The following is a 24,451-nucleotide window of genomic DNA, read 5'->3' as shown; positions in this document are numbered from 1 at the left end:
TACAATTATCTTTGTTGGGGAGAATAGCAGCTATAAAAATGAATGTTTTGCCTAAATTCTTGTTCTTGTTTCAGATGATACCAATAATTAAGAAAGACAAAAATTTGGAAGAATGGCAGATTGGAATTAATAAATTTATATAGGAAGGGAAAAAAGCGAGAGTCAAAATGAAAATAATGCAAGATACACGGGAAAGAGGAGGATTAAAAATGCCTAATTTAAAACTGTATTATGAAGCAGTTGTTCTTTCGGTAATAAGTGATTGGTTTAATTTGACGGAGGAAAGGATTTTGAATATAGAAGGTTATGATTTATTATATGGTTGGCATGCATATTTATTGTATGATAAGAAAGTAGATAAAGCTTTTAAGAATCATGTGTTGAGAATTTCTCTTCTGCGTGTTTGGAAAAATATTATTATAAGTTAAATTATAAAATTCCTATATGGGCAAGTCCTCGGCATGCAGTAGAGAATATAAATATAGAACAGGAACAAGAATTGATTACTTATAAAGATCTTTTATACAATGAGAGGGGAAATTTACAACTAAAATCTTTGGAGACATTAAAAGAAGAAGGGAGGAATTATACTTGGTTTCAATATGGACAGTTAAAGGCTAGATGGAAAGAAGATCAGAAAATTGGTGTTATTCAAAATGAAGAAAATTTGGTTAAACAAATTAGAAATCAAACCCAGGGACATATAAAGAGATTGTATAATGTGTTGAGAGATTGTAAGAGATTGTATATGATAAAATGGGCACAGAATATTCAGGAACCAATAATGTTGGAAACATGGGAAAAAATTTGGGTTAGAAATGTTAAATTTACGCAAGCGCAGAATTTAAGGGAAAATTTTTATAAGATGTTTTATAGATGGCATTTAGATCCTAAGAAATTATCATGTATGTATCCAGATATGCAAGCGAAATGTTGGAGATGTAATTGTGATGATGCTACATATTTTCATGTATGGTGGACTTGTAAGAAAATTAAGTCTTTCTGGATAAGAATTTGGTGGATTATGCAGAATGTTCTGAAGAAGAAGATAAAGTTCCTACCACAATTTTTCCTTTTGGGAATAAAAACAGATTGTACAGTGATTGAGACTAAATTGATTTTATTTATTGATTGAATAACAGCAGCAAGACTGTTGATTGGACAATAGTGGAAGAAAAAAGAATTACCCACAATAGAAGAATGGATATTGAAAGTTTCCAATTTGGCTGAGATGGCTAAAATCTCAGCCTTCTTGAAAGACAGTACTCAAGAAAAATATCTAAATGAATGGAAGAATTGGATTGATTATATTCAAAATAGATATCAGATTAAGAAATTTCAGATTGCCTTTGAATGAAGGACGTTGTTTTTGATTTTAATGGAAGAAGTCAGGTTATGTGAGAGAGAAGGATTATAATTGTGTTAGATTTTAAAAATTTAATGTATGACTGTTTGTTTATTGAACTATACCTTGTGTTTGCTCTGGGAAGTCGGGGGGGGAGGGGAGTTTTGGAGGGAGGGGGAGGGGGGAGGGGAAAAATGTAATTGTTGTTGTAAAACTTCTTTCAATTAAAAAAAAAAGATCTATGAATAGGGATGCTATACCTCAACTGATATGCTATGCCTCAACCGATGTCCATGAAGTGAGGAAGAGGTAGAGAAAGTACTTGAAGCATGATTCTAGTGGTTCTAATGGAATGCTGCCACCTGAAGTAGATGACTTGGAGGTTCCTCAGTATTATACTTAGAGCAGAAGTGTTCAACCTTGGCAACTTTAAAACTTGTGGACTTCAACTCCAAAATTCCCTAGCCAGCATAAGGAAGTCTACAAGTCTTAAAATTACCAACATTGGACACCTTTGCAGTAGAGTGTTTGGGGCAGTTAAACACAGGAAAGGTGCTTGCTTAGATTTTGATAAGACTGTTATTTGCTATCTCTTCAGCAGCGGCAGACATTGTGCTACAGGTAGTCCTTGACATATGACCACAACTGAGGCCAAAATTTCGGTTGCTAAACAAGACATTTTTTAAGTTAATTTTGCCCATTTTATGATCTTTCTTGCCACAGTTGTTAAATGAATCACTATAGTTAAGTTAGTAAGTGAATCTGGTTTCCGTTGACTTTGCTTGTCAGAAGGTCGCAAAAGGTAATCATATGACTCCAGGACACTGCAACCATCATAACTATGACTCAGTTGCCAAGCATCTGAATTTTGATCACATGACATGACTGTCACTAAACAGACTGTTGTAAATCGAGGACTCCCTCTATTGTGTTGGTTACTGTTTGGATAATCTCCTAAATGGGTATTAGGTTCTCATGCAAATATCCTTTATGTGAAATGAGAGACATTGTTCTCCTGGATCTGGCCCAGAGTCTGGCAGCTGTGCTTAATTTGATTGGGATTTACAGATAGGAGAACTCACTGCTTGTGAATATTTTAAATAATTTTTGTGAGTTCCAATGAAGGAAAAATAGCAAAAGAATTAATGAAGCTTTCATTATCAGAACATTCTGCTCTTCCTCTATATGCTGCAAGGAATGCTGGCCTTGTAGAAGTTGATAGGTTTTCTTTAACCTTGGCTGCTTTGGGATGTTGACATTTCTTGTTAGTTATCTTGTACAGCAGCTGTGTCTGAACTTTTATGCCTAGATACTGGTCCTTCGGAAAATTATGAAAATAAAATGAAAAGGAACTGATTAGCAACATTACTTGGATGCTTACACAGAACATCACCAACATTAATACCATCAAAGAGATTTTAGGTTTTTTCAAAGACTAGGAGGGTTCTTACAGGTGCCGGGTATGAAGACATTCAATCACTACTCATTAGATTGATAGATTGGATTTGACAGAACAAGGAAATCAGTATAGCTCTCCCCATTCAAGTTATTTTGCACAGGATAAACATTTAATTTAATTTATTGAAGCCATTGGATTGCTTTAAGAGAGCTAACATGGGGAGACTGTTTGATGTTTTCTGTATTTTTTTCTGCTGTTTCTTTTTTGAGTTTTTTGAGTTTTAATACTTTTGGTTTTTTTCTACCATAACTTTCTGCCTTTGTCATGCTAGAAAGAAGACCTTGAAACTGCCTTGTTAATAGTGTATCAGACTTTTCAAATATGTGGAAAATATTTGGAAACCACTATAGATTTGGCAGCAGAATTGCCTGAGTGTCTCCAGGTTTCTTATAGTCTCAACATGCAGAGTCTACTGAGAAATTAAGAAAATAGAATAAGCAATTTGAGCAGCAGATGAAACAGTTACTTCCCTTTGTATCTGCACCAATAAGACATTGTTTCTCTCCCAATTTTGCTCAAGGGACAGAAATGTAATCACAAATGTCTTGTTAAGGAAGCCAATTTGTGGATTCATATAGGATTGCTAAACATTTCAAATTCAAAACAGATCAGATTGGGTCTTTTTAATCTTACTGGAAGTATTTCAAGTTCAAGATGCTTCCAGTAAAACGGAAATAGTGTCAGGGTGCTTCCAGTGAAGGTAATTTCAAGTTAAAAGTGTCTATTTCACACTCAAAATATTTGAATTTAAATAGTTTGCATACTCCTGCAAACTATGCTCAATGTTCAGGAGGAATATAGTATATTTTAATGTTATACTAATGTAAGGCCAGAAGTTTCCCCGAGCCACTGAGATGCCAAAGAGAGTGAGACTCGAGACAAGGCTTGCAAAAAATAACAACTTTTACCATAGCTAAAGCTGGGTGACAAAACTATATCCAAAACATACCAACAAAATGCATGCAAGGAATAGCCACACCCCTGCGAGAATGGCTCAGAGTATTATATACATTTTACACAGACAGAAAGTTTACCCAATGAACCAAAGGTTCATTACCAACATGGTCTTTAAAGCGTTATTTTTTCAGCCCCTGTGTCTGTCCACTTTATCTATGGAGTATTCCCATAGCCTTGTGTAGGGGCAGTCCCCTAGCCCCTTTCGCCAAGTTTATTGGACAGAATGCTTTCAGGATTCAGAATTTATGAGGCAGGAAAACTCCCTACTCTGGTTCCTTTATCTATAGAGTCTGAATTCCTGGGTAACAATTTCTTCTATATTTTCAAGGATGTCCCTAGCTTTGAAGCCAAGAATAGAAGCGAGACACAGCAGTGAGATAACAAACTTTTCACTAATGCCAACCAGTATTAAGGTTACAATTTACTAAGCTAGAATTAGTTCCTAACAACTAATTTATGACAGTCTACAATAATATAAGCAGAAGCCAATAACAAAGCTTAATTCCTAATAAGTTATTTCTAGCAATATTATCAGAAGCAAACAGCAAATATTGGTTTAATCAGTAACAATTATATAGTAGCATAAGCAATTCATAATAAAAGCAAATAGCCAATATTGATTCATATACTCCTTCACTAATAAGGAGCTGCTGTAAACTGATGCCTTTGCTGCATATTACACTAAGTAGCAAAGTCCTGAAAAATGGCCTACATACCATCATTATTGCTGGGTAGAAGGTGAGGATGAGGATAATGCATGGAGAAGCACTTAATTCATACATAGTATTTATACAGGTAGTCCCTGACTTACAAATACAGTTGAGACCACAATTTCCATTGTTAAACAAGGTGGTTGTTAAATAAATTGTGCCAATTTTACAACTCATTTTTTGACATGATTGTTAAATGAATCACTGATGTTCATAAGTGAACAATGAATTTGTTAAGCTAATCCAACTTCCCCCATTGACTTTGCTTGTCATTAGCTGACTGAAAAGGTCGCAAATGGTAGAATACCATAACTGTCATAAATATGTGCTGGTTGCCAAATGTTTAAATTTTAATCAGGTGACTGGGGGGATGCTGTGATGGTCATAAGTGTGAGGACAATTTGTAAATCACTTTTTTCAGTGCCATTATAACTTCAAATCCTTGCTAAATGAATGGTGGTAAGTCAAAGGCTACCTGTATAGCCAAACTTTAAAGTACATTTTAAAAATGAATGGTATTTATGATCTATCAAGAGTTAACTTACAAAGCAAAAGACTCTTCCTTAATGTGAAATCTCTCTCTTTATCACAAATCTCATATGTTTGGTAGTTTGTTTGGGCAAGTATGTTTTGAACAGAAACTTAAACTGTTCTGTCTGCTTTATAGTACTTTTTCTTATGAATGTTACCACAATTTTTTTATAATCTTCATACTTCTAATCAGCTTCTTAGAAATTAAAATTTTTCCTCCCTTTATTATGGGCAATTAGTAATTTTGTGTGGCTTTCTTTAGGTCACGATGATACTGTATGACAAGTGTTTTTCTTTCTTTCTCTCTAGGTCAGGAAGATCCCAACAGTTTGCGGTATAAATACAATTTTATCGCAGATGTGGTGGAGAAAATAGCACCCGCTGTGGTTCATATAGAATTGTTTCGCAGGTAAACAAGATATTCAAACTACATTGCTGGTCCTGCTGATTATATGGATTTTAAAGATAACATTATTTTGAATTAACATTTTATGATACTCTTAAATTCTTTTCACCTTTTGTAAAAATGTACTGATCTGTGTCTATGGAGATTCTCAGTCATCCAGGTCATGGTTGTCCCAAGAGTGCTTTTGAATGAAGAACTGAAGAATCTTCTTGGATAAGAAGCAAAATGTCTTCAAGGAAAAACCAAGTCCAGTTGCCTTTTGAAAAAGCACCTTTGGGACATAGTGATCTGTGTGTTCTGAAGATGCTGAATATATAAATAATGACAGAAATTGGCAGAATAATATACAAATATCAAAGATTCATAAGGATGTTGTCATCTTCAGAAATTAATTTCCTTTTTTATATTGGCGTTGTCTTTTAGATTGCCTTTTACAAAAAGGGAAGTTCCTGCTGCCAGTGGCTCAGGATTCATTGTTTCTGAAGATGGACTGATTGTTACAAATGCTCATGTGGTTACCAATAAGAACAGAGTGAAAGTGGAACTGAAGAATGGTGTGACATATGACGCTAAAATTAAAGATATCGATGAGAAAGCAGATATTGCACTAATAAAAATAGATACTCAGGTGAGTTTATGTTAAGCAAAGTATTTCAGGTGCATCTATTATCTGAAGAATAGCCACATTTTTTTAAAATTTTATTTTATTATTTGTCACAACATTATATATAAGCATAAGCATGAAATAACTATACGATATATAAGCATATATATAACCGTAAGTATGTAATAACTATATGAAATTGTATACAATCAAAAGGAACATTAAGACAGGAACGGTAGGCACGTTGGTGCTCTTATGCATGCCCCTTACAGACCTCTTAGGAATGGGGTGAGGTCAATAGTAGATAGTATTTGGTAAAGTTTTGAGGATTTTGGGAAGAGACCACAGAGTCTGATAGTGCATTCCAGGCATTAACAACTCTGTTTCTGAAATCATATTTTCTGCAATCAAGATTGGAGCGGTTCACATTAAGCTTAAATCTATTGTGAGCTTGTGTATTGTTGTGATTGAAGCTGAAGTAGTCTTCAACAGGAAGGATGTTGTAACAGATGATTCTATGAGTTAAGCTCAGGTCATGTCGGAGGCGGCAGAGTTCTAAATTTTCTAAACCCAGGATTTCAAGTCTGGTGGCATAAGGTATTTTGTTGTAATCAGAGGAGTGGAGAACTCTTCTTGTAAAATATTTCTGGACATGGCTCAATTGTATTAATGTCTGAAATAAGGTATGGGTTCCAGACAGGCGAGCTGTATTCAAGAATTGGTCTAGCAAATGTTTTATATGGTTATATAGGTTAGTAGTGTAGTGTTTCTGGAGAAGAAACTACGCAAAATTAAGTTTACAACTCTTAAAGCCTTTTTTGCGATGTAGTTGCATACTAAAAAAGTAGTTCCTTTTCTTCGTAGTTGTAGTCATGTCCCCTTATTGAAAACCAGGAATTATGCAAATAAATTCAAGAACCAAATATTTAGGCCCTTCTTATCTGTTTTTCCCTATCTAGAACAGGAATGGTTTAAGATAGAGGCCCCCAACCTTTTGGGCACCAGGGACCGGTTCCATGGAGAGAGTTTTTTTCATGGACTGGAAGGGGCGTGGTTTCGTGTGCTTCCCGCATCCCACACATGGAGCTTTGCTTGTTAGCACAGCCCAGTGCCGGTCCACGGATCAGGGGTTGGGGACCCCTGGTTTAAAGAGTTAGAAAAACACATAATTGCTATTCTGGCATTAATCCAGTCTTCCCATTGATGTGCTTTCCAATGTTCTAAAGTATTTTATTAAAAGTCTCCTGCTGCCAGATATATTGTATTTTACAAACAAAACAAAAAAGAGTTACACATCTGATGAACTAAGAAGTTATTATTGTACAGATTTACAATAGGAAATACTTGAACAGTGGACCGTGGACAAGAGGGAAACACAGACAGCAGTCCTCACGGTTATGCATTCCTTATTTTGTATTTGAGTATATTCTTTCAGAATGCTTTTCAATCGATATGTCAAAAAGACTTTTGCTAGACCAGGAGATTATTTCTCTGAGATCAAGGCAAGCAGAACACTGCATTGTGGCTTTTTAATATAGGGCCATCTAAAATATAAAAGATACATTCTATCCCTACAGTGACTGTCCCTTTTGTTCTTCTTTGATGCAAGAGTCCAGTAGGAGACAGACAGTTCCTATGCAAATACGTCCTAATTCTACAATTTGACCTTGAGAAGCAGAATGCATAATTAAATATATATATATAGTTCACTTGCTTTGAAGATCATATTCTGGCACAGGTTTAAAGTTGCCAGAAGTGTAACATTTGATTTTCTTTTAAACTATTCTGGTTTTCATGTGGCTTGTCATTCAATTCATGAGCTGGAATTATCAAAGCTTTTTAATGCATTGCTGGTATGCATGTCTTTAGCATATTTGAAAAGATGCTTTTATTTTCGCACTGCTACATTGTTCAGGAAATGGAATACACAGGTACACAAATATTTATTCCAGAATTTCAGATCTTGAAGGGATATTCAGCAAGTATTAAACGGCTTGATCATCATTATATAAGCTGAATGACATTTTAGATATATGGCATAAACTTAATGGACATATATGCAGAAGAATTTTCATAGGATACACATAGATTGAAATAAAAATTCAGAGAATTTGATAATAGCTTGATGTTATTCATTATTGTATGCCCATTCAAAAGGAAACAAACTTATCATCACTGTCCCAAAATAAGTAGAATAATTACCATAACTTTAATATCTATTTTACTGGTTTGGACACAGGTTTCATAGATTTTCCTAGCTCATTTCAATTTTGCTTCAATTGTTTAGACTAGAGTAGAAGAAGTAGCCTAGGCACTGCACTAAACAGGTATATTTGGGTACAATTATTTGATTTGATTTGCATTTTCCCAAGGGCATAGGGGAGGGTGTCATGAAAAGAAATCTATTGGAGTGAGGGAGCTGCAATTCATGAGAATCAATTACAATCTAAGAATAGACCACGACAGAGAAATGTTAATTGTCTTCTTGGCTGCTTGACAAATTTAATCAGTTAATCTATTATCTGCTGTATTTGTTGAACAAATAATGTTCCCAGTATTAACATAGTGGCATCAAAACATCCTGAACTACTGACTTCAGCCTGGAAATCTAGGCCCTCTTGAATCAGCATTCTGGGAATCCTACACATACAATGAAAAATAATCTATGGATTCAAGCAAAACAGAGATTAGCAAAGGACTGAATGATTCCTAATACATTCTTGCTATACATCACAAAATACAATTGTTCAACACTGGAACTTGAAAGAGAGGGGAAGGAAAGGTTAGGGCAGGAATGGACACACATTCGGACCCAGTACATTTGGAATTTTGAGAGCATGCTGTGAGCATTATCACAAAGTCACTTTTATGGTTATCACAAATCAACCATTTACAAAAAAAGCAAATACAGTGTATTTTCTACCAACCAAACTTCCCTTTTATAGAAAAGTGGCTGTTATTATAGCATTGGCAGCAACTGCTCACATTCATTGTCTTATCTGGGGCTTTGAAGCATTCTTGTGAATCAAAGTGGCAAGCTGGGAGGGTGGGAATTCAACCCACTCCCCTCTGGCCACATATTTGTTATACCACGTGACCACTTTAGCAAAACCTTGCTCTTCACCAACATCATTCAGATGATAGGAACTTCCTGCAGATATTTGCACATTTGACATGAAGGTTAACGGGGGGGGGGGAGTCTTACATGCACAACTGTATATATCAGGGTACAGGCAGAAAGCCAATGAAGCTTGACTAGAAAGCTCACATGGACAGTGAACATTCTGCTTTCAGTAATGCCTGAATGAAATTACAGTGAAACCCTTTTCCGGCTATGCAGAGATCACGGGATGATAGATGACTGAGTTTTGGCAAAGATGAACAGAGGAAATAAGTTGATAGACACATACAGTAGCTGACTTCAGCAATTTCCTTTTAAGCATTGTTTCCTGAATTATTTCAAGCATTGTTTCTGGAAATAATGCGCTGCAGGAAATTCTTCATTCTAGCTAATACAAACAAAACTATATATACTCACATTATTATTTTTTAAGGTATTCTTAGTAAGAATATGTATACTGCCTGTTTGCGGCATTTTTCAATAAGTAGTTCCTTATACTGTAAAGGGCATATTTTTTTAAACTTTTTAATAGAAATATTAGAAAAAATAAATATGATTGAATAGTTAAATGAAGATGTCTACATGTTAAAAAGGAGTTGCTTACTGTTTTATACTGTTTTAATTTTTTTCTGAAGTTAGTATTCTTTTTAATGAATTAAAATTATATGCAATAGCAAGTTGACAAGCTGTATGATTAAAACATTGTCTTTTTATAATTTTCCATAACTGGAATATTTTAATATATTCAAATTGTTCTTGAATATATCCATTTAACTTTTTTTTTCTGCAGCATATTTTCCATCATCCTTCAGATATCTTCAGAACATGAAGACTTGCTGTAAGATTCCATGATACTGACAGTTCAAAAACAGATATGCTCTTATAACAGTTTTTCTTTATTGTTAGCTAAGAATAGGATGCATTACAAAAAAACAGGAAAGAAATTAACAAAGAACTGAGCTACGGGCTGCAATGGAATGAACTAGTTTCTAATTATTAATTTGTTTTTCCTTTGGAAAAGTCTTCAGCATAAATTAGAAACATATTTCTTTGAACTTTCCATAAAGTTGTGCTATAATATACATTGCACCATGGGCATCAGCAGAGGAAGATAAGGAATCAAATGACAAATGCTATCAATGCAAATTTTTGTACTTGCACCATGATGTCATATGTAACCATATTTATGTGAAGCTTGCATTATGACATCATGATGCACATTCCATCATTCTGACATTTCTGGGACGCCCCTGTCCATAATACTGGATTTGAATATGTGGAGAAAGACCAAGGATCTTTATAAATGCTTACTGAAGAAAGAGAAACAGGATAATTTTTAGAAATCTGTGATACAAGAAAATGAAGGAAGCACCCAGTGTTCTCTACAAAGCATCACTCTTAGTAGGAACATAAGGAAGGGAGACGATTCCTCTAGTCAAATTAATAACTCATCAGTTGAATATGAAATTATCAATTGATATTTCTTGATATCTATTCATTATTTTGTAATATTTGTCACTGCTCACTTATTTCAAAGAATCCTAAATGCCTCTTCATTCAATCCTATATACCCTACTTCATTTTAAGGGAATCCTCCTCACAAAAATCAAAATATTGAGCAAAATTCTTTTTACTTTTAACCAAATCTAAAATTGTTAAATGGGAATTGTTCTTTAATGCAATGTTCATGCTTTGGAGCAAATGGTAAAGCTTTTCCAAAGGAAGAGCTGGTGTTTTGGATCACTTAAGATTTGTACTAAAACCTGATTCACACATTATATGATTTCATTTTTGTGTTTGCTTATTGGGGTATCTGCTTATTGCACCATTGTTCACATGGTACATGGTATTGTGTTATACTGACTGTGCTGTTGCTATTTTACAGAGATAGAGATGGAATGGAGCAAGGATAGCAGAGTGTCTCTGTCAGATTTCAAAGCTTAATGAAGTTTTTCTGTTTCTTCAGCAAAAATGAACTGGATAAAGAGCCATCATGAATGCAGCTCATATCCTCTGAATCCACTGTGGCTGATTAAAGGCCAAAACAAATGGAACTGAGTAAACCTCCCACACTAAATCTTCTAAGATAGAAAAAATATGCATAGTTTGAGTACAAAGCTAAGAAATTCACGCAGTTTACCACAAACTGTCTTTTTTATTATTAACTTGGCAGCTAATCTTGGGAAAACCTGAAAGACTTAGAACCTCTGTATATCTCATCCAGAAATATTGCTAGATTTAGACATCTGACAAGGATTTGTCAACTGCTTAATTCAGATTTAATCATGAGAAAGAATAAGAATATTTGCATCTTAGAAATTCCCAGAAATGTTCAGTACCTAAAATGCTCTGATGTTGGTGTTATTTCTCTGTCTGGGTTTAGTTCAGAGATGGGGAACTATGGCACCTTTATGACTTGAGGACTTCAACTCCCAAAACTCCTGGTAGTTGAAGTCCACAAGTCATAAAAAGGCCTCAGTTCCCCATCCTTGGTTTAGATGAATTGATGAGAAGGGGATAATTAGAATCAATGAAAAAATATTTTATAAGCTTGTACTTTTATTAAGTTGATAGCAGGTGGCAGCACCTAGCTGGATTTAGAAACTAGGCAAGGACCAGACTGGTTAGTATTTGTTTGGGCAACATCCAGGAATATCAGCATTGTAGGCAAAATATCCCAGAGCAAAGTAGTGCCAAACTATTTCTGTATTGCAGCCAAGAATACTACATGAATTTGTTTGTAAAGTTACCAGGCATTGGATCCAATTTCAAAGAAGCTTTACTTTTCTGTTCATATAACTTAGGCAGAGTAAGTGTTTTAATCTTGGATATAAATTATGTATTTATATACATATACATAGAGTTCAAAGTTAATCTAATTCCTGATAACAATATCTGTAGCCAAAGATATACAGATAAATACAGATATTGTATGAAAGAAAATATTGGCAACTAAATACACAGAAAATAGCTGGTTTTGAATGATATATAATGAAAAGAAGCCTAAGTAAGCATTTGGCTTACGTGCTCTCTTCTTACTATGAGGAATTTGGAACCATTAATTTCCTTTATTTTTTATTTGAGTATACACTAGAATTATGTAATAATTCTAATGCAATTATATTTCTATGATTTACTAAAACATATGAGTAGATATGGTTTATTTAGACTGGTTTTAAAAAGTTGAATAGTGGCAATAAACAATAGTTAATCTTACTTTTTAGGTTTCAATCATATATGAAAAAGAAAGCTTATGTTTCACTTTGGTGGTGTGAAAAGAGGAGAAAGAATATTTGTCGAGGGAAATCTTGCCTATTCATAATAATTCATTTACCTAATTCATTACCCAACTACAGTCATAAATACTACCATGGTATTTATGGTGCATTGTGCATCATTAATTGAAAATCCAGTACAATGTCAATTAAAAAATAGGATCTAATTGCAGAAAGGGAAAAAAATTCTTATTTGTTTGTAGAATCTGAATGGAAACATGCATACTCGTAACTTATGCAATATGGCCTTTCTCAATACATCATTCATCAAGATGTCTCATTACAGTTTCCATAATTCTCATGCCCACATTGATTGCCGTGTATTTTTCAACACACATAAGAGAGAATTAGCTTATGCAAGGCTTATTAACAATAGGATAGTAAGGGCAAATGCTTTCATCAAACGTTCAGTGGCTGAGCTTATCGATCAGAAAGGTCAGTAGTTCGGCAGTTCGAATCCCTAGTATAGGTCTTTTGTGTGAGCAGGGGGTTGGACTAGATGACCTCCAAGGTCCTTTCCAACTCTGTTACTGCTTTAATACTTATTGGCAATTCCTCTCTTCAGTCATTTCCTGTTCAGATTTTGCTTTGAAGGAGGCCTTAAGTCTTCTGATGTGTTTAAAAACTAATTAATCACTACTACCACAATATACAAATAAAGAAAAAAAATGCCTTCTGAAGCTGTGGAATAACCTTATCCTTCAAAGACAGCTTTCATTAGATATCTTAAAAGTACCATAAGATAAACACATGAGATTAAACTTTCTGAGGTTTGGTTATTTCTTTTTGGGTACTTCCAATGTTTTGTAAAAGTCATTTCTGAAATGTGACTTAATTTATCTTCATAACTGCCATTTATTAGCATACTTATAAACAAATACGTAAAGTTTGCTTTACTGATTTCCATCGGCTGTGTACACAGGAAAAAAAAATATTCCCTCTGGCCACCCAAACAGTAACCACAGAACAAGAGAAACCGAGGGAACTATATGAACTGAGCAGACAGATTGATGGGCAAAGGAGAAATGGGGAGGGTAAAAGTTCACATTTCTTTCCATTCCTGATCATTAAGTAAATATGCAGAATAAGTACAATGGTCAGGATAAACTGGACCCAGCCTTTGCTGTATCATCACCCTCTATAGCAGAGGTGTCAAACTCAAGGCCTGGGATGGAATCCAGCCTGCAGAGCGCTTAGAACTGGCCCGCAGGGCTGCCCTGGAAACAGCGAAGGACTGGCCTGGTGTGCCTCTGCCAGTGAAAATGGAGCTCAGAGCTCTTTTTTGCTGGCAGAGGGTTGCAGGAGGCTGTTGCAGCCAAAAACAGAGCTTGGGAGCCCGTTTTTGCTGGCAGAGTGCTTGGGCTGCCACAGGCGCCCTCAACACGAGTGATATTGAGCTGGCTATGCCCCTAGGCCCCCCCCCCAGGTCAAACACAACCCTGATGCGGCCCTGAGTAAAATTGAGTTTGACATCCCTGCTCTATAGCAAGGGTCCCCAATCCCCAGGCCATGAACCAGCAATGGAAAGCGGGCTGCACAAGTGAGCGAAGCCCCACTCACATACCCGTGGGATTCAGGCAGTGCATGAAACCATAATCTCTTAGGAGAAATCTCTTTTCATTAAGCATAATTATTATTATTTTCTTATGTATCATCCATTCTTTAGATGCCTTATTCACTGTTTGACTTTAAAGTGGGATTTTTTTTCTTTTCTCCATTTAGAATTTGATCTCCAATAGAAAAAAATTAAGGACACCCTAGAATCTGATGAATAAAATTTATTGCAGGCTTCTAAAATTTAAAGTTGGAAGTTTATTGCTTCTTTTGGCATTAAGAAATAACACAGTGTTCCTGCCTTAATATAGAAAGGGCTTTCTAAAAGCTGGCCTCCCATGCCCAGAGAGAGATTGCTGTCCAAAGTTACTGCAGTTTCCTCTTATGCAAGTCACTGCCAGTGGATATCTTGATTGCAGTGGAGATGGGAAGATTGGCTGTATTATTGGTACAAAAAGAGAGTTTTCCATAGAGTTGCCTCTGAATGTTTCTATCTATTCTGATATTATTCTCTGAATATCAAAATAACCTTGCAAAAATTATATTGTTCCTTTTCTATAAACTTTTATTTTCAGTTTGCTGCAGGAATGCACATATTTCAGTTCTCTTCAAAATGGTATTGTCTTTTTACCCTGTTTTCCCCAAAATAAGACATCCCCTGATAATAAGCCCAATCAGGCTTTTAAGCTCATGGCAATAAGGCCAAGCGCTTATTTCAGGGTTCAAAAAAATATAAGACAGGGTCTTATTTTCAGGGAAACACGGTAGGAATATCATAGGATCCTGGAGAACTATTAATGTTAATGATAGGAATGCTATGGTTTGCCAACCTTTTTCTTGTGTAAAAGTGTATTTTAGTAGCAAGCCTCAAAATCATAGGGAACCTATCAGTTTGGGTACAATCTCAACAGCACTGCTCCCATTAGTGTAAATAGGAATGACATCTACATTATGTTCAATCCAATGACTGCTGAACGAAGTTTCTCTGTTATTCTGGCTTCCAAATATATATTTCTTAGGCCTTTGCTCGTGAAGAAAATTCAGGTTATGTTCTTTCAGCCTGTTTGTACTTGTACACTAGTAGGAATTGTTGCTCAACAGAATTACCATTGCTTCAAAACTCAAGCTAGGATTGCTTTGTTCTTTTCTGTATATGAGTCTGCAAGTAGTTTTTCACTGGAATTAATTATGTTAAAAATAAATTAGTCTTTCCAAACGTAAAACAATGTTGCCAGTGTGTACAGCATCAGCCCTGCATGAATGATACCATACTGGAAATGTTATTAGATGATTCCCAAAAAAGAGATTGAGAAAAAAAAAATGATGTTTTGCCCTAGGTTACATCTTGATTCAGCATGGCACAGGAGGAGATTTGTTTTTGGCATGTCTAACCTTTTCTTTATCCGTTGTATATTGCTGGGAGGCATGTCATTTCAGGCAGTGGTTTTATAAGACGCAAATTTTAACTATATAGTTCAGATAGGTATTGAGATGTTTATTGTTGTTCTTGATTAAGAAGATGAAAGGGAGAAAACATTAAAAACAAATCTGAACTCAAACTCTCAAAAATACAGATTACAGAGGAAAGTGTTCTTTTCTTACAGCAACAGCAACAACAACACACTTATTTCAGAATGATTTATTTCTGTTACAAATTTAGAGTAAGGATATGTCAACTGATTAAGGCAGAGTGGTGGTTCAATTTAATTAGCCAAATAAACTTAAATGCTTGAACATTTGCCTGTGCAAATAAAAATGCAGCTGAGTCACATTAGAATGAGGAGATAGCAGGTTTTGCTAGATTTATTTCATTTTGGTCAAAAAAATATATAATTTAGAATCTGGTGATGTTACTAACTCAGACATGAAATAAAAGTATGCTTTTATATTTTTTACATTTTTTTAAAAAACGTAATAAATTATGGCTTGTTTATCTGTGATTTGTTTCTTCAGCCACTATTTCTTGGGATTATATATGTTACGCTAATTCAAAAACCATAGTTTTTAATTTGAAGTAACTAAGTTGACACATTAGGCTAAACCCGGTAACAAAGTATGAAGTTTGAACTTATTCTTTTACTCTGTAATCTAGCAAAGGCTTTTGGATATACACTTAGGATTTATGCCTTATGTTGGCAAAAAGTGATACGAATAGGATATCTGGCCCATAGATCAGAATTTTGCAATGAGTGGGCCTAATAGGGTAATTGCCTCAGTAGATACTGAGAGGAAAAAACAAGATGCTTGAGAAGAGTTAGGCCCAAAGTTAGCCTCTGGCTTTCAAAATAGAAGAAGATATTCCTAAATGATGGCTCTTGAATAATAGTTAATAATAATAGTTCAGTAGTTAACTAGTATACAAGGAATGAGTGTGGGATGACATTCTTATTTCAGGTAGCAAAATGAGTGATAAACTGTGAGTGCAACATCACAGGGATTATTTCTGTTAAGCATTGATAATCTTTATAAATATGGATTCTACTTCCTATTTTTCTCAGTATCAGGGTGATAGTTGGTAGTGCTAACAATTTTGGACAATTGCACATGTATTAATAGCTTTGTGTTTCTTATACCTAACACACATATCAGATGTTTTTGTTGTTGAAATTCTGTGATTGGGAACACTTTTATATGGAGATAATGCTTAAATCACATTTCAGATAATTAATGTTGAAGAAAGAATTGTAGTACAAGTAAGCATGTTGGCAAATGTTCATATGGTTAGTCAGTTCTACCTCTTTAAAATTCCTGTGTAAAAGCACTCAGACTTCCTTAGATTTTTGCTATGTTTGATTTACTTTCTGAGCTGAATAAGATGTATTTTAATAAAATACAGGGAAGGCTTTTTAGTTTACAAGAAATATTTGCCATGCTGATAGAGGATAAAGGACACATTGGAAATGAATATCTCATACTATATTGTAAAATTTCTGCTGTCGGAGGAAATTTTTTGCAGATTACTTTGTTTTAATACCACAAAAGAGAAGGCTATCTCTCCAGAAAGCATGCTGAATCACCCGTGAACAGTTCTTGGCTCCAAACTAACGTTTTACCAATGCTGGCCTGGAGTTGAAGACTCAGCACAACTGTAAATGATTATATTACTCATCAACTGTTTATTACAAATCTCCTTTGTTTTCCCAGAAATAATTCAAGGATGTGTAAATATGTCTGTATCAGGAAATGCACTACTTTCATCAGGATTTCATCAGACATTAATTTTGGTAAATTAACAAAATTATCTGCAACACAAAATTATCTTGCTGTAGAGATGATACATATTATGTTTGGGATGGTCAGATTCTCTAAGAATGGACAAATGCCACTTGTTTGAGATCATTATGGGACAAATGGACAGCAATTGAATTTTGTTATTATGGGCAGCATATGAATGTTTATGTATTTGTTTTCCTTGCTTAATTTCTCAGATAAATTGGTTGTTATGGTTTTCTTCTTTTTCCTTAGTATAAGTATTGGGCAGAATCATGGGGTAAGATGAAAAATGCTGATTTACTAAGAAGGGCACTTACTCTGATATTCAGTCTTAGTTTGTAGACTATTTCTGACCAAAATATATTATCAAGCTATTTGTAGAATCATACAATGCTTAAATCCAACTTTTTGATCAATCTACAGTTCTAATCCCAAATACAATGGCATAGCAGCAGAACAATATTCAAGAGTTATTTTTACATTCTTTATGTATATCCCACATAATCAATTCTGAGTTTTACTCATAATTTTGCCTCAGTTGTGCATTTGCGCATGTAATCTCTATCTATAATGGTTTTTGATTCAAGGCTGTAACAGAAAAATAAGACTTAAAAGAGGGTTTTATATTGTATTTGTCAGTCTCTGCTCCCATCTATCCGTTTTACATTCATGAGTTTGAAGTTATTTGCTTTTTTTCTTACTGTGGGTTTAGGTTCACTTACCGCTAGGTCTAAATCAACCAAGCTCTGTTTCCATGCCTGTGATCTTATTGCTTTATGTTGATTTTTCCCCATATCTACTTGCAGAGGAAGCTTCCAGTCCTCCTCCTTGGACGTTCAGCAGAATTACGGCCTGGTGAATTTGTGGTTGCAATTGGAAGTCCATTTTCTCTCCAAAATACGGTCACTACTGGAATTGTTAGCACTACCCAGCGAGGAGGCAAAGAGTTGGGACTTAGAAATTCTGATATGGACTACATCCAAACAGATGCCATTATCAATGTAGGACACTTTTTATAAATCTCTTACATTAAATGCATACTTCTATATTAAAAGCATATAGAAACACTGACTTTTCTGGGGATGTCATGATTTTCTTTGTCTTTGCTTTCCATTCTAGCCTATGGCACTCTTATTTTTTGTGACTTCTCATCCAATAATAACCACTTCTGACCGAGCATAGCTTCTCAAGATTTGATGAACAAGAAGAACTTCATTTGGCCTATCACGCTATTTTATTGGGTCTCTGGTGTTCTGACATACCTGTCAAATCAGTCCTTTTATTTTATTTTCCTTTTATTTAAGGTTTTGATTACTTGTGGGGTCTTAATCCTTTTATGACTATGTATGTGTCATAGTTTAGCATGATTTGTCATAGAGAAATTCACTGATTATTGGCAGTGCTGGAAAGATCTGTTAAAGCTCAGCTCATCTTTATATTTTGGATTAGTGGTTTGGCATAAGAATTTTGCAATTATTCTACATTAATTAACTCCAGAATTATAGTCTTCCCATTTATAATGACCCTGGGTTTACCAACAACTCTCAGTTTCATGTTTTTTAGCACATAATATCTAAATGGATCATTAGTTAAACATTGCCTTTCAAACAGAAGTTGTACAAATCAATTTGTCTGGAAGGACCTTCTGTTAGATTTATTCCATTTAAGTTTTACTATTTACTTCCCTTTAAGAAATTCTATGAATAAGTAGATGTGAACATCATTTCTGGAATACATTAGGAAGCAAATATATTTTAAACCATAAAATATATTTCTAAATCAGTGTAAATTCAAAATTAAAATATATTTTCTTCCTAAATTTTATAGTATGGAAATTCTGGAGGACCTTTGGTGAACCTGGTAAGTATTTTTAAGTACTTTTATTTTTAAGTATAAAACATTGAGGTTTGGGGCTTTATAAATGATAATACGCTTTTCTGTGTCCCCCACAAATAATAGATTTTGTATTTATTTAATCACTCATTCTCGATTCTATGTGTTTTCTTTGGAGTTCAGCATTCAATCTTGTACTATGTACATATTTCAGTGTGCATTGATTATATAGTCCATTTTGTGACTGCAACAAGTTGGCATGAAAAAGTTTAAGGATATTGTCATCCAGTTATACCCAAATTGGAAATAAAGCTAGATTTTATTTTGAAGGCAATATTCAGTGTCTAGTTGAAAATCAGTTTAGAGGTGTAGATGCTATATGACCAATAAATCACAGATAAGAGTACTAGTTCAATTTGCAGAATAGGAATTGGATCCTTTGTTTGAAGAGTTTATGCTTACTTAACTATTCACATTACTACAGGATGGGGAAGTGATTGGTATTAATACTCTGAAGGTCACTGCTGGAATCTCCTTTGCAATACCATCAGACAAAATTAAAAAATTTCTCGCTGAATCACATGACCGACAATCCAAAGGTACTGTACTATACTATGCAATAGTAGGGAGACAAAGGTAGAAGTCAACAGGCTTGAATTTTGAAAGGTAAGTTTCTAAATTCTGCCCACTTAATAAGCCAGTATATCATTGAAGAAACCATATCATCTGTTCCTCATTAGTGTCCTGGTTTTTATTGTACTGTTTATGTGAGGTAGCATTAAGATTTTATATCTTTCCTTTTTATTAGCTGAACCCAGTAATATCAAAGGTACATTTCATAGCCCATCATTGCTTTGGTCAATAGAAGCTGTCACATAATGTTTTTTTGTAAAATAGAATAGGCTAGATTACCAGCTTTAGTCATATCCTGATCACATTCAAGAGTGATCAGTCGTTTGTAATACGTTACAAACAAGTTCAGATTTGTTTGCTTAATAGTATTTATATAACACAAGCATGGTCATACTATTCTATGCAAGTATATTTAATCTAAAGATGGCCTTAAAGTCAGCATATTGTTCCCTGCTTCCCATTAGGGGCACCTTAAATGCAGTAATAATATAATAATAATAAAATGTCTATAGGAAAAGAAATGGAATGAGTAGAAATTAGACGTAAGGGAAGAAGATGTGGAATCTGCTTGGAACAGAGTGAAAGGAATTATATTACAGACTGCGCCAATTAGATTTGAAAAATTATACCTTGTGCAATGATAAAATGAAAGAGACTGGATATGAGGAAAAATGCATGTAATGATTACTGCAAAAATGAGGACAAGAAAGCACATATTATTGTATAATGTGTATATATAGATAGTCCTTGACTTACAAACACAATTGGGACCAGAATTTCTGTTGCTAAGCAAGGTAGTTATTAAGTAAATCACACTCAATTTTATGCTTTTTTTTGCCACTGTTAAGTAACTCACTGCAAATTGTTAAGTGAATCACGCATTCTAATGAATCCAGCTTCCCCCATTGACTTTGTCGGAAGCCAACAGGGAAGATAGACATGATATCAGGATACTGCAACCATCATAAAGCACCCAAGATTTGATCACATTGGGGATGCTGCAATAGTCATAACTATGAGAACCATTCATAAGTAACTTTTTTCAGTGTAGTTGTAATTTCAACTGGTCAGTAAACAAATGGTTGTAACTACCTGTAAGATGATAGAGTCAAGGTGATACAATCAATTTCCTGACAGTTAGAACAATTAATCAGTGGAAGGGCTTCCCTCCAGAAGTTGTGGGTGCTCCAGCAATGGAGCTTTTTAAGAAGAGATTGGACAACTATTTGTCTGAAGTGGTGTGGGGTTTCCTATTTGAGCAAGGGTTGGACTAGAAGACCTCCAAGGTTCCTTCCAACTTAGTTTATTCTGTTATTCTGTCAGATCATTGTCAAATCACAATCTGTGTATATTAGAATTTTTTGTTTTGTTGTTTTAGATGAGGGAATAATACAAAACTAATGTTTTTTCTTCTTTTTGAAACAGGAAAAGCTGTAACTAAGAAAAAATACATTGGCATTCGAATGATGTCTCTCAGTCAAGGGTAGGTTCTAAAATTACAACAGTCTTAATTGCAGGCACTCCTAAACTCAGAATCCTGATGCTTAATACCAGGCCCATTTTTAACAGCATTATTTTTATCCATAATCCATCCACAAGACAGTATATCTGATTCATACAGATCTATCTACTGCAGAAGGCAGTAGATCTGACATACAGCACCAAAACCTTGTCTGCCTGGTGTGAAATCTAAGGTATGTTTCATGATCCTATACCAACCTCAAGGCCAGGGCCACTGAGGGTAGTGGTGGCTCTGAATAGAGGATATCTTACCTTGGTCAAGAACGCTACTTCAGAGATAAGTTGATTTTGAATGCTTATATGTTGGATTGGGGGAGACAAGTTTGGGATTCTGTTGGCATAGTGATTGTCCTGATGTATGGCAGGATGGCATCCTGACTCCAGGACCCAGTCTCTGGGAGGTATCTAGGACAATTCGCCACAGCCAACTTACCATGGCCAGTTCACTGCAGGAAAATTCAGCACTGTATTTATTCTTTCATTCAATTACTTTTATTATTGGTGATCACGTTTTTGTTGAAATTATTGTAACTCTTGTATTTCTGGATTGATATTCTTTATTTTATTATTAATGCCACAGTTCCATTGAAATTAATTTAATTTTTGAATTTTGAATTGACCTGCAGCAAGTTGTCCTGGGGTGAGTTGGTTGTGGCAAGTTGTCACATTCTGTTCTGGGTGTTCTGGGGGATATATTTGACAAAAACCTGATTGATGTATTTCTGGTTTCTTTTTCACTCAACTGCAAAAATGAAACAAAACTTCTTAGTGTGAGTCATTAATGAACTTCTAGGCAAAATATTGTCCATTTTGTGAGTAAAAGATATTTTTATTTCATGGACAGTAATGTTTATTCCAGTAAATAAGTGAAAGAATCCTGTCTCTTATTTGTTTATGCCTTAATAGATTTGTTAATATTTCAGAAGCTATATGACTTAATTATTTCTGGTGCATATAAACATAGCTGTTACTTTTATAAATCTTTTGATCGTATCATTATGTTCTCACTAAATAGTCAATTCATGTGTTTTGTTTTCTCTAGTAAAGCTAAGGAACTTAGGGAACGCTATGAAGATTTCCCTGATGTTAATTCCGGAGCCTATATTATTGAAGTAATTCCAGACACACCGGCTGAAATGTAAGTTAAAGAATTCTTGTTTTGTGCTTATCAAAATGCTTATCAAGGTGCTTTGATAAGCACCTTTATAAAATAAATAAACAAGGAATTAATAAAAATAGAATCTTCTCTGAGATATTTGAGAAAACCTCCTAGATCCTCAATGTTATGATTAAAAAACTGTTGCAATTTTTTTCATCTTTTTCCACCAGTTGTTGAGAAGCTTCTATATTCATTTCTTTATCTTTAGATAGTCTCCTTATTGTCTCCTTATTGTTCTTTATAGATTAAGGAATACTTTTGAGCATCAAAATTATTCTTCATATCCCTTTATTATCTCCTGATAGTCCATTCTGTAACAATTTGATAAAAATTACTCAATATCCCTCTATAGTTCCAACGTCTTAGTGTTTAAAAACTCCAACAGAGCTAATTATTAATAAGATTTAGTCAATCCCATAGTTATACCTCCAAATCCTCTAAATTTATAATCTTTAAAGTTCTTTAATTTTTACAGCCTTTTAATTTTCCAATTATTTATCTTCCCAATTGTCCAGATTTTAAAGTCTTATTTAACTTTTCTTCTTTTCTTTTTTCTTCTATCACCTTTCTTCTTTGTCTCGTAGAAGGTTCTAGCAAATAACATTAATAATGCAAGTCCAAGTTAATCCACTTGTTTCCTCCAATCTTTCAAATTCACAATCCAATAACCAGTTTCAATAAAGTTTAGTTATTTGCAATTTTAATTTGCAATTTAGTTCATCTTAAAAATCTTCAAAAAAGAAAAGAAGCTCACTATTTCAAAATATCCAAATTGTCTTCTAAAATAGAAGCAAGTTCAAGTCTTCTTCCAAGTGCTGATTACTTTCTTCTGCTATGTGTATTAGACTTACCGTACTTTTTGGATTATAAGATGCACTTCCCTCCCCCCCCAAAAGAGGGTGAAAATTTGTGTGCGTCTTATACACGGAGTGTAGTCCTGCCACCCGCTGGCCCCACCACCCTTTGGCTGTTTTCAGCCTCTACACATCACATTTTCAACTTCTGCACACTGTTTTAGACCTGTTCCAGGCTGTGGGGATCGCCACAGCATATCACCACCTCCGTGCCTCACGTTTTTGGCCTCTGTGCTTCGCATTTTTGGCCTCTGTGCATCGCGTTTTCAGCCTCCAAACACTCCATTTTAGACCCATTCCAGACTGCAGGGATCACCACAGAACATTGCTGCTGATCGCTGCTTCTCATCGCATTTTCAGCCTCTGCATGTCACGTTTTCACTCTCCACACACTCCATTTTTGGCCTTGTGTGCCGCGTTTTCAGGTGGTTTCAGGTGGCAGGGAGCGGCACTGATCTCCACTGCCTGGAACTGCCCAAAAACATGATGCACAGAGGCCAAAAACAGGGTGTGTGGAGGCTGAAAATGCGATGCACAGTCTGATGATGGTCCGTAACAATCTCTGGAACAGCTGATTGGAGGTATTCCAGGAGGCCGATCCACTCGCCAATCAGTTGCTTGTGCTGAATCAGGCTATGATAATGTGCTGAAGCTGACTAGGCTGTTTGCTATTTGCTGTAAGGATGCTAACCAGATGAATACCGATGCAAGCTGGTAGGCAGAGGCAGAATTTTTTTTTCTTGTGTTCCTCCCCAAAAACTAATGTGTATCTTATACTCTGGAGCATTTTATACTCCGAAAAATATGGTAACACACTTTCATTGAAAATTCTCTCACTGTAATGTTCCTCTTCTTCCAGTAGATGGCTCTCCTACTCCCAATTCCAATATTAAACAGTATGTCAAAAATCTTTAATCTTCTCTGTGTGTCTAGTCGCCGCTTCCTTAACACTTGAAGTATTTTTAAAAATTCTTGAACTTGAGTTAAGTCTTTAAAGAGTTGAAGGTTATCCCATCTAGCTTCAATACTCTTGTCCACGGACAACTCCAGAACAAATCTTGTGGCCCCGATTGTCCCAGCTTGTGACTAGCCAAAAATGGCCGTCGTGCTGCCGTTCAGGAGAGCTTGCTTCAGACCTAACGAGGAAATTGCGAGTTCCTCGTGGTCCACAAAGCGCCTCTCTTTCTTTGCCACCCCTAAAAGATGGCTTGGACCCCATAGGGTCTCCTGACACCAGTTGCTGGCTGGATTTTGCAAGGCTTGGAGGAGCCCGCTA

At 35.1% G+C, this 24,451-nt stretch overlaps 1 protein-coding gene across 1 annotated transcript in view; it reads left to right on the top strand.

Annotated features, from left to right (window-relative positions):
- Positions 1–24,451, top strand: part of HTRA1 (HtrA serine peptidase 1) — a 44,663-nt gene that overhangs the window by 17,447 nt on the left and 2,765 nt on the right. The window contains exons 2-8 of the mRNA XM_058187764.1: positions 5,312–5,411; positions 5,832–6,036; positions 17,982–18,176; positions 19,003–19,035; positions 19,493–19,607; positions 21,067–21,124; positions 22,205–22,300. Of these exons, the coding sequence (XP_058043747.1) occupies positions 5,312–5,411; positions 5,832–6,036; positions 17,982–18,176; positions 19,003–19,035; positions 19,493–19,607; positions 21,067–21,124; positions 22,205–22,300 (802 nt within the window). The remainder of the gene's footprint in view (positions 1–5,311; positions 5,412–5,831; positions 6,037–17,981; positions 18,177–19,002; positions 19,036–19,492; positions 19,608–21,066; positions 21,125–22,204; positions 22,301–24,451) is intronic.

Source organism: Ahaetulla prasina, chromosome 6 (assembly GCF_028640845.1).
Source record: "Ahaetulla prasina isolate Xishuangbanna chromosome 6, ASM2864084v1, whole genome shotgun sequence".
Taxonomy (NCBI): domain Eukaryota; kingdom Metazoa; phylum Chordata; class Lepidosauria; order Squamata; family Colubridae; genus Ahaetulla; species Ahaetulla prasina.
This window is presented reverse-complemented; position numbering and strand designations above follow the sequence as displayed.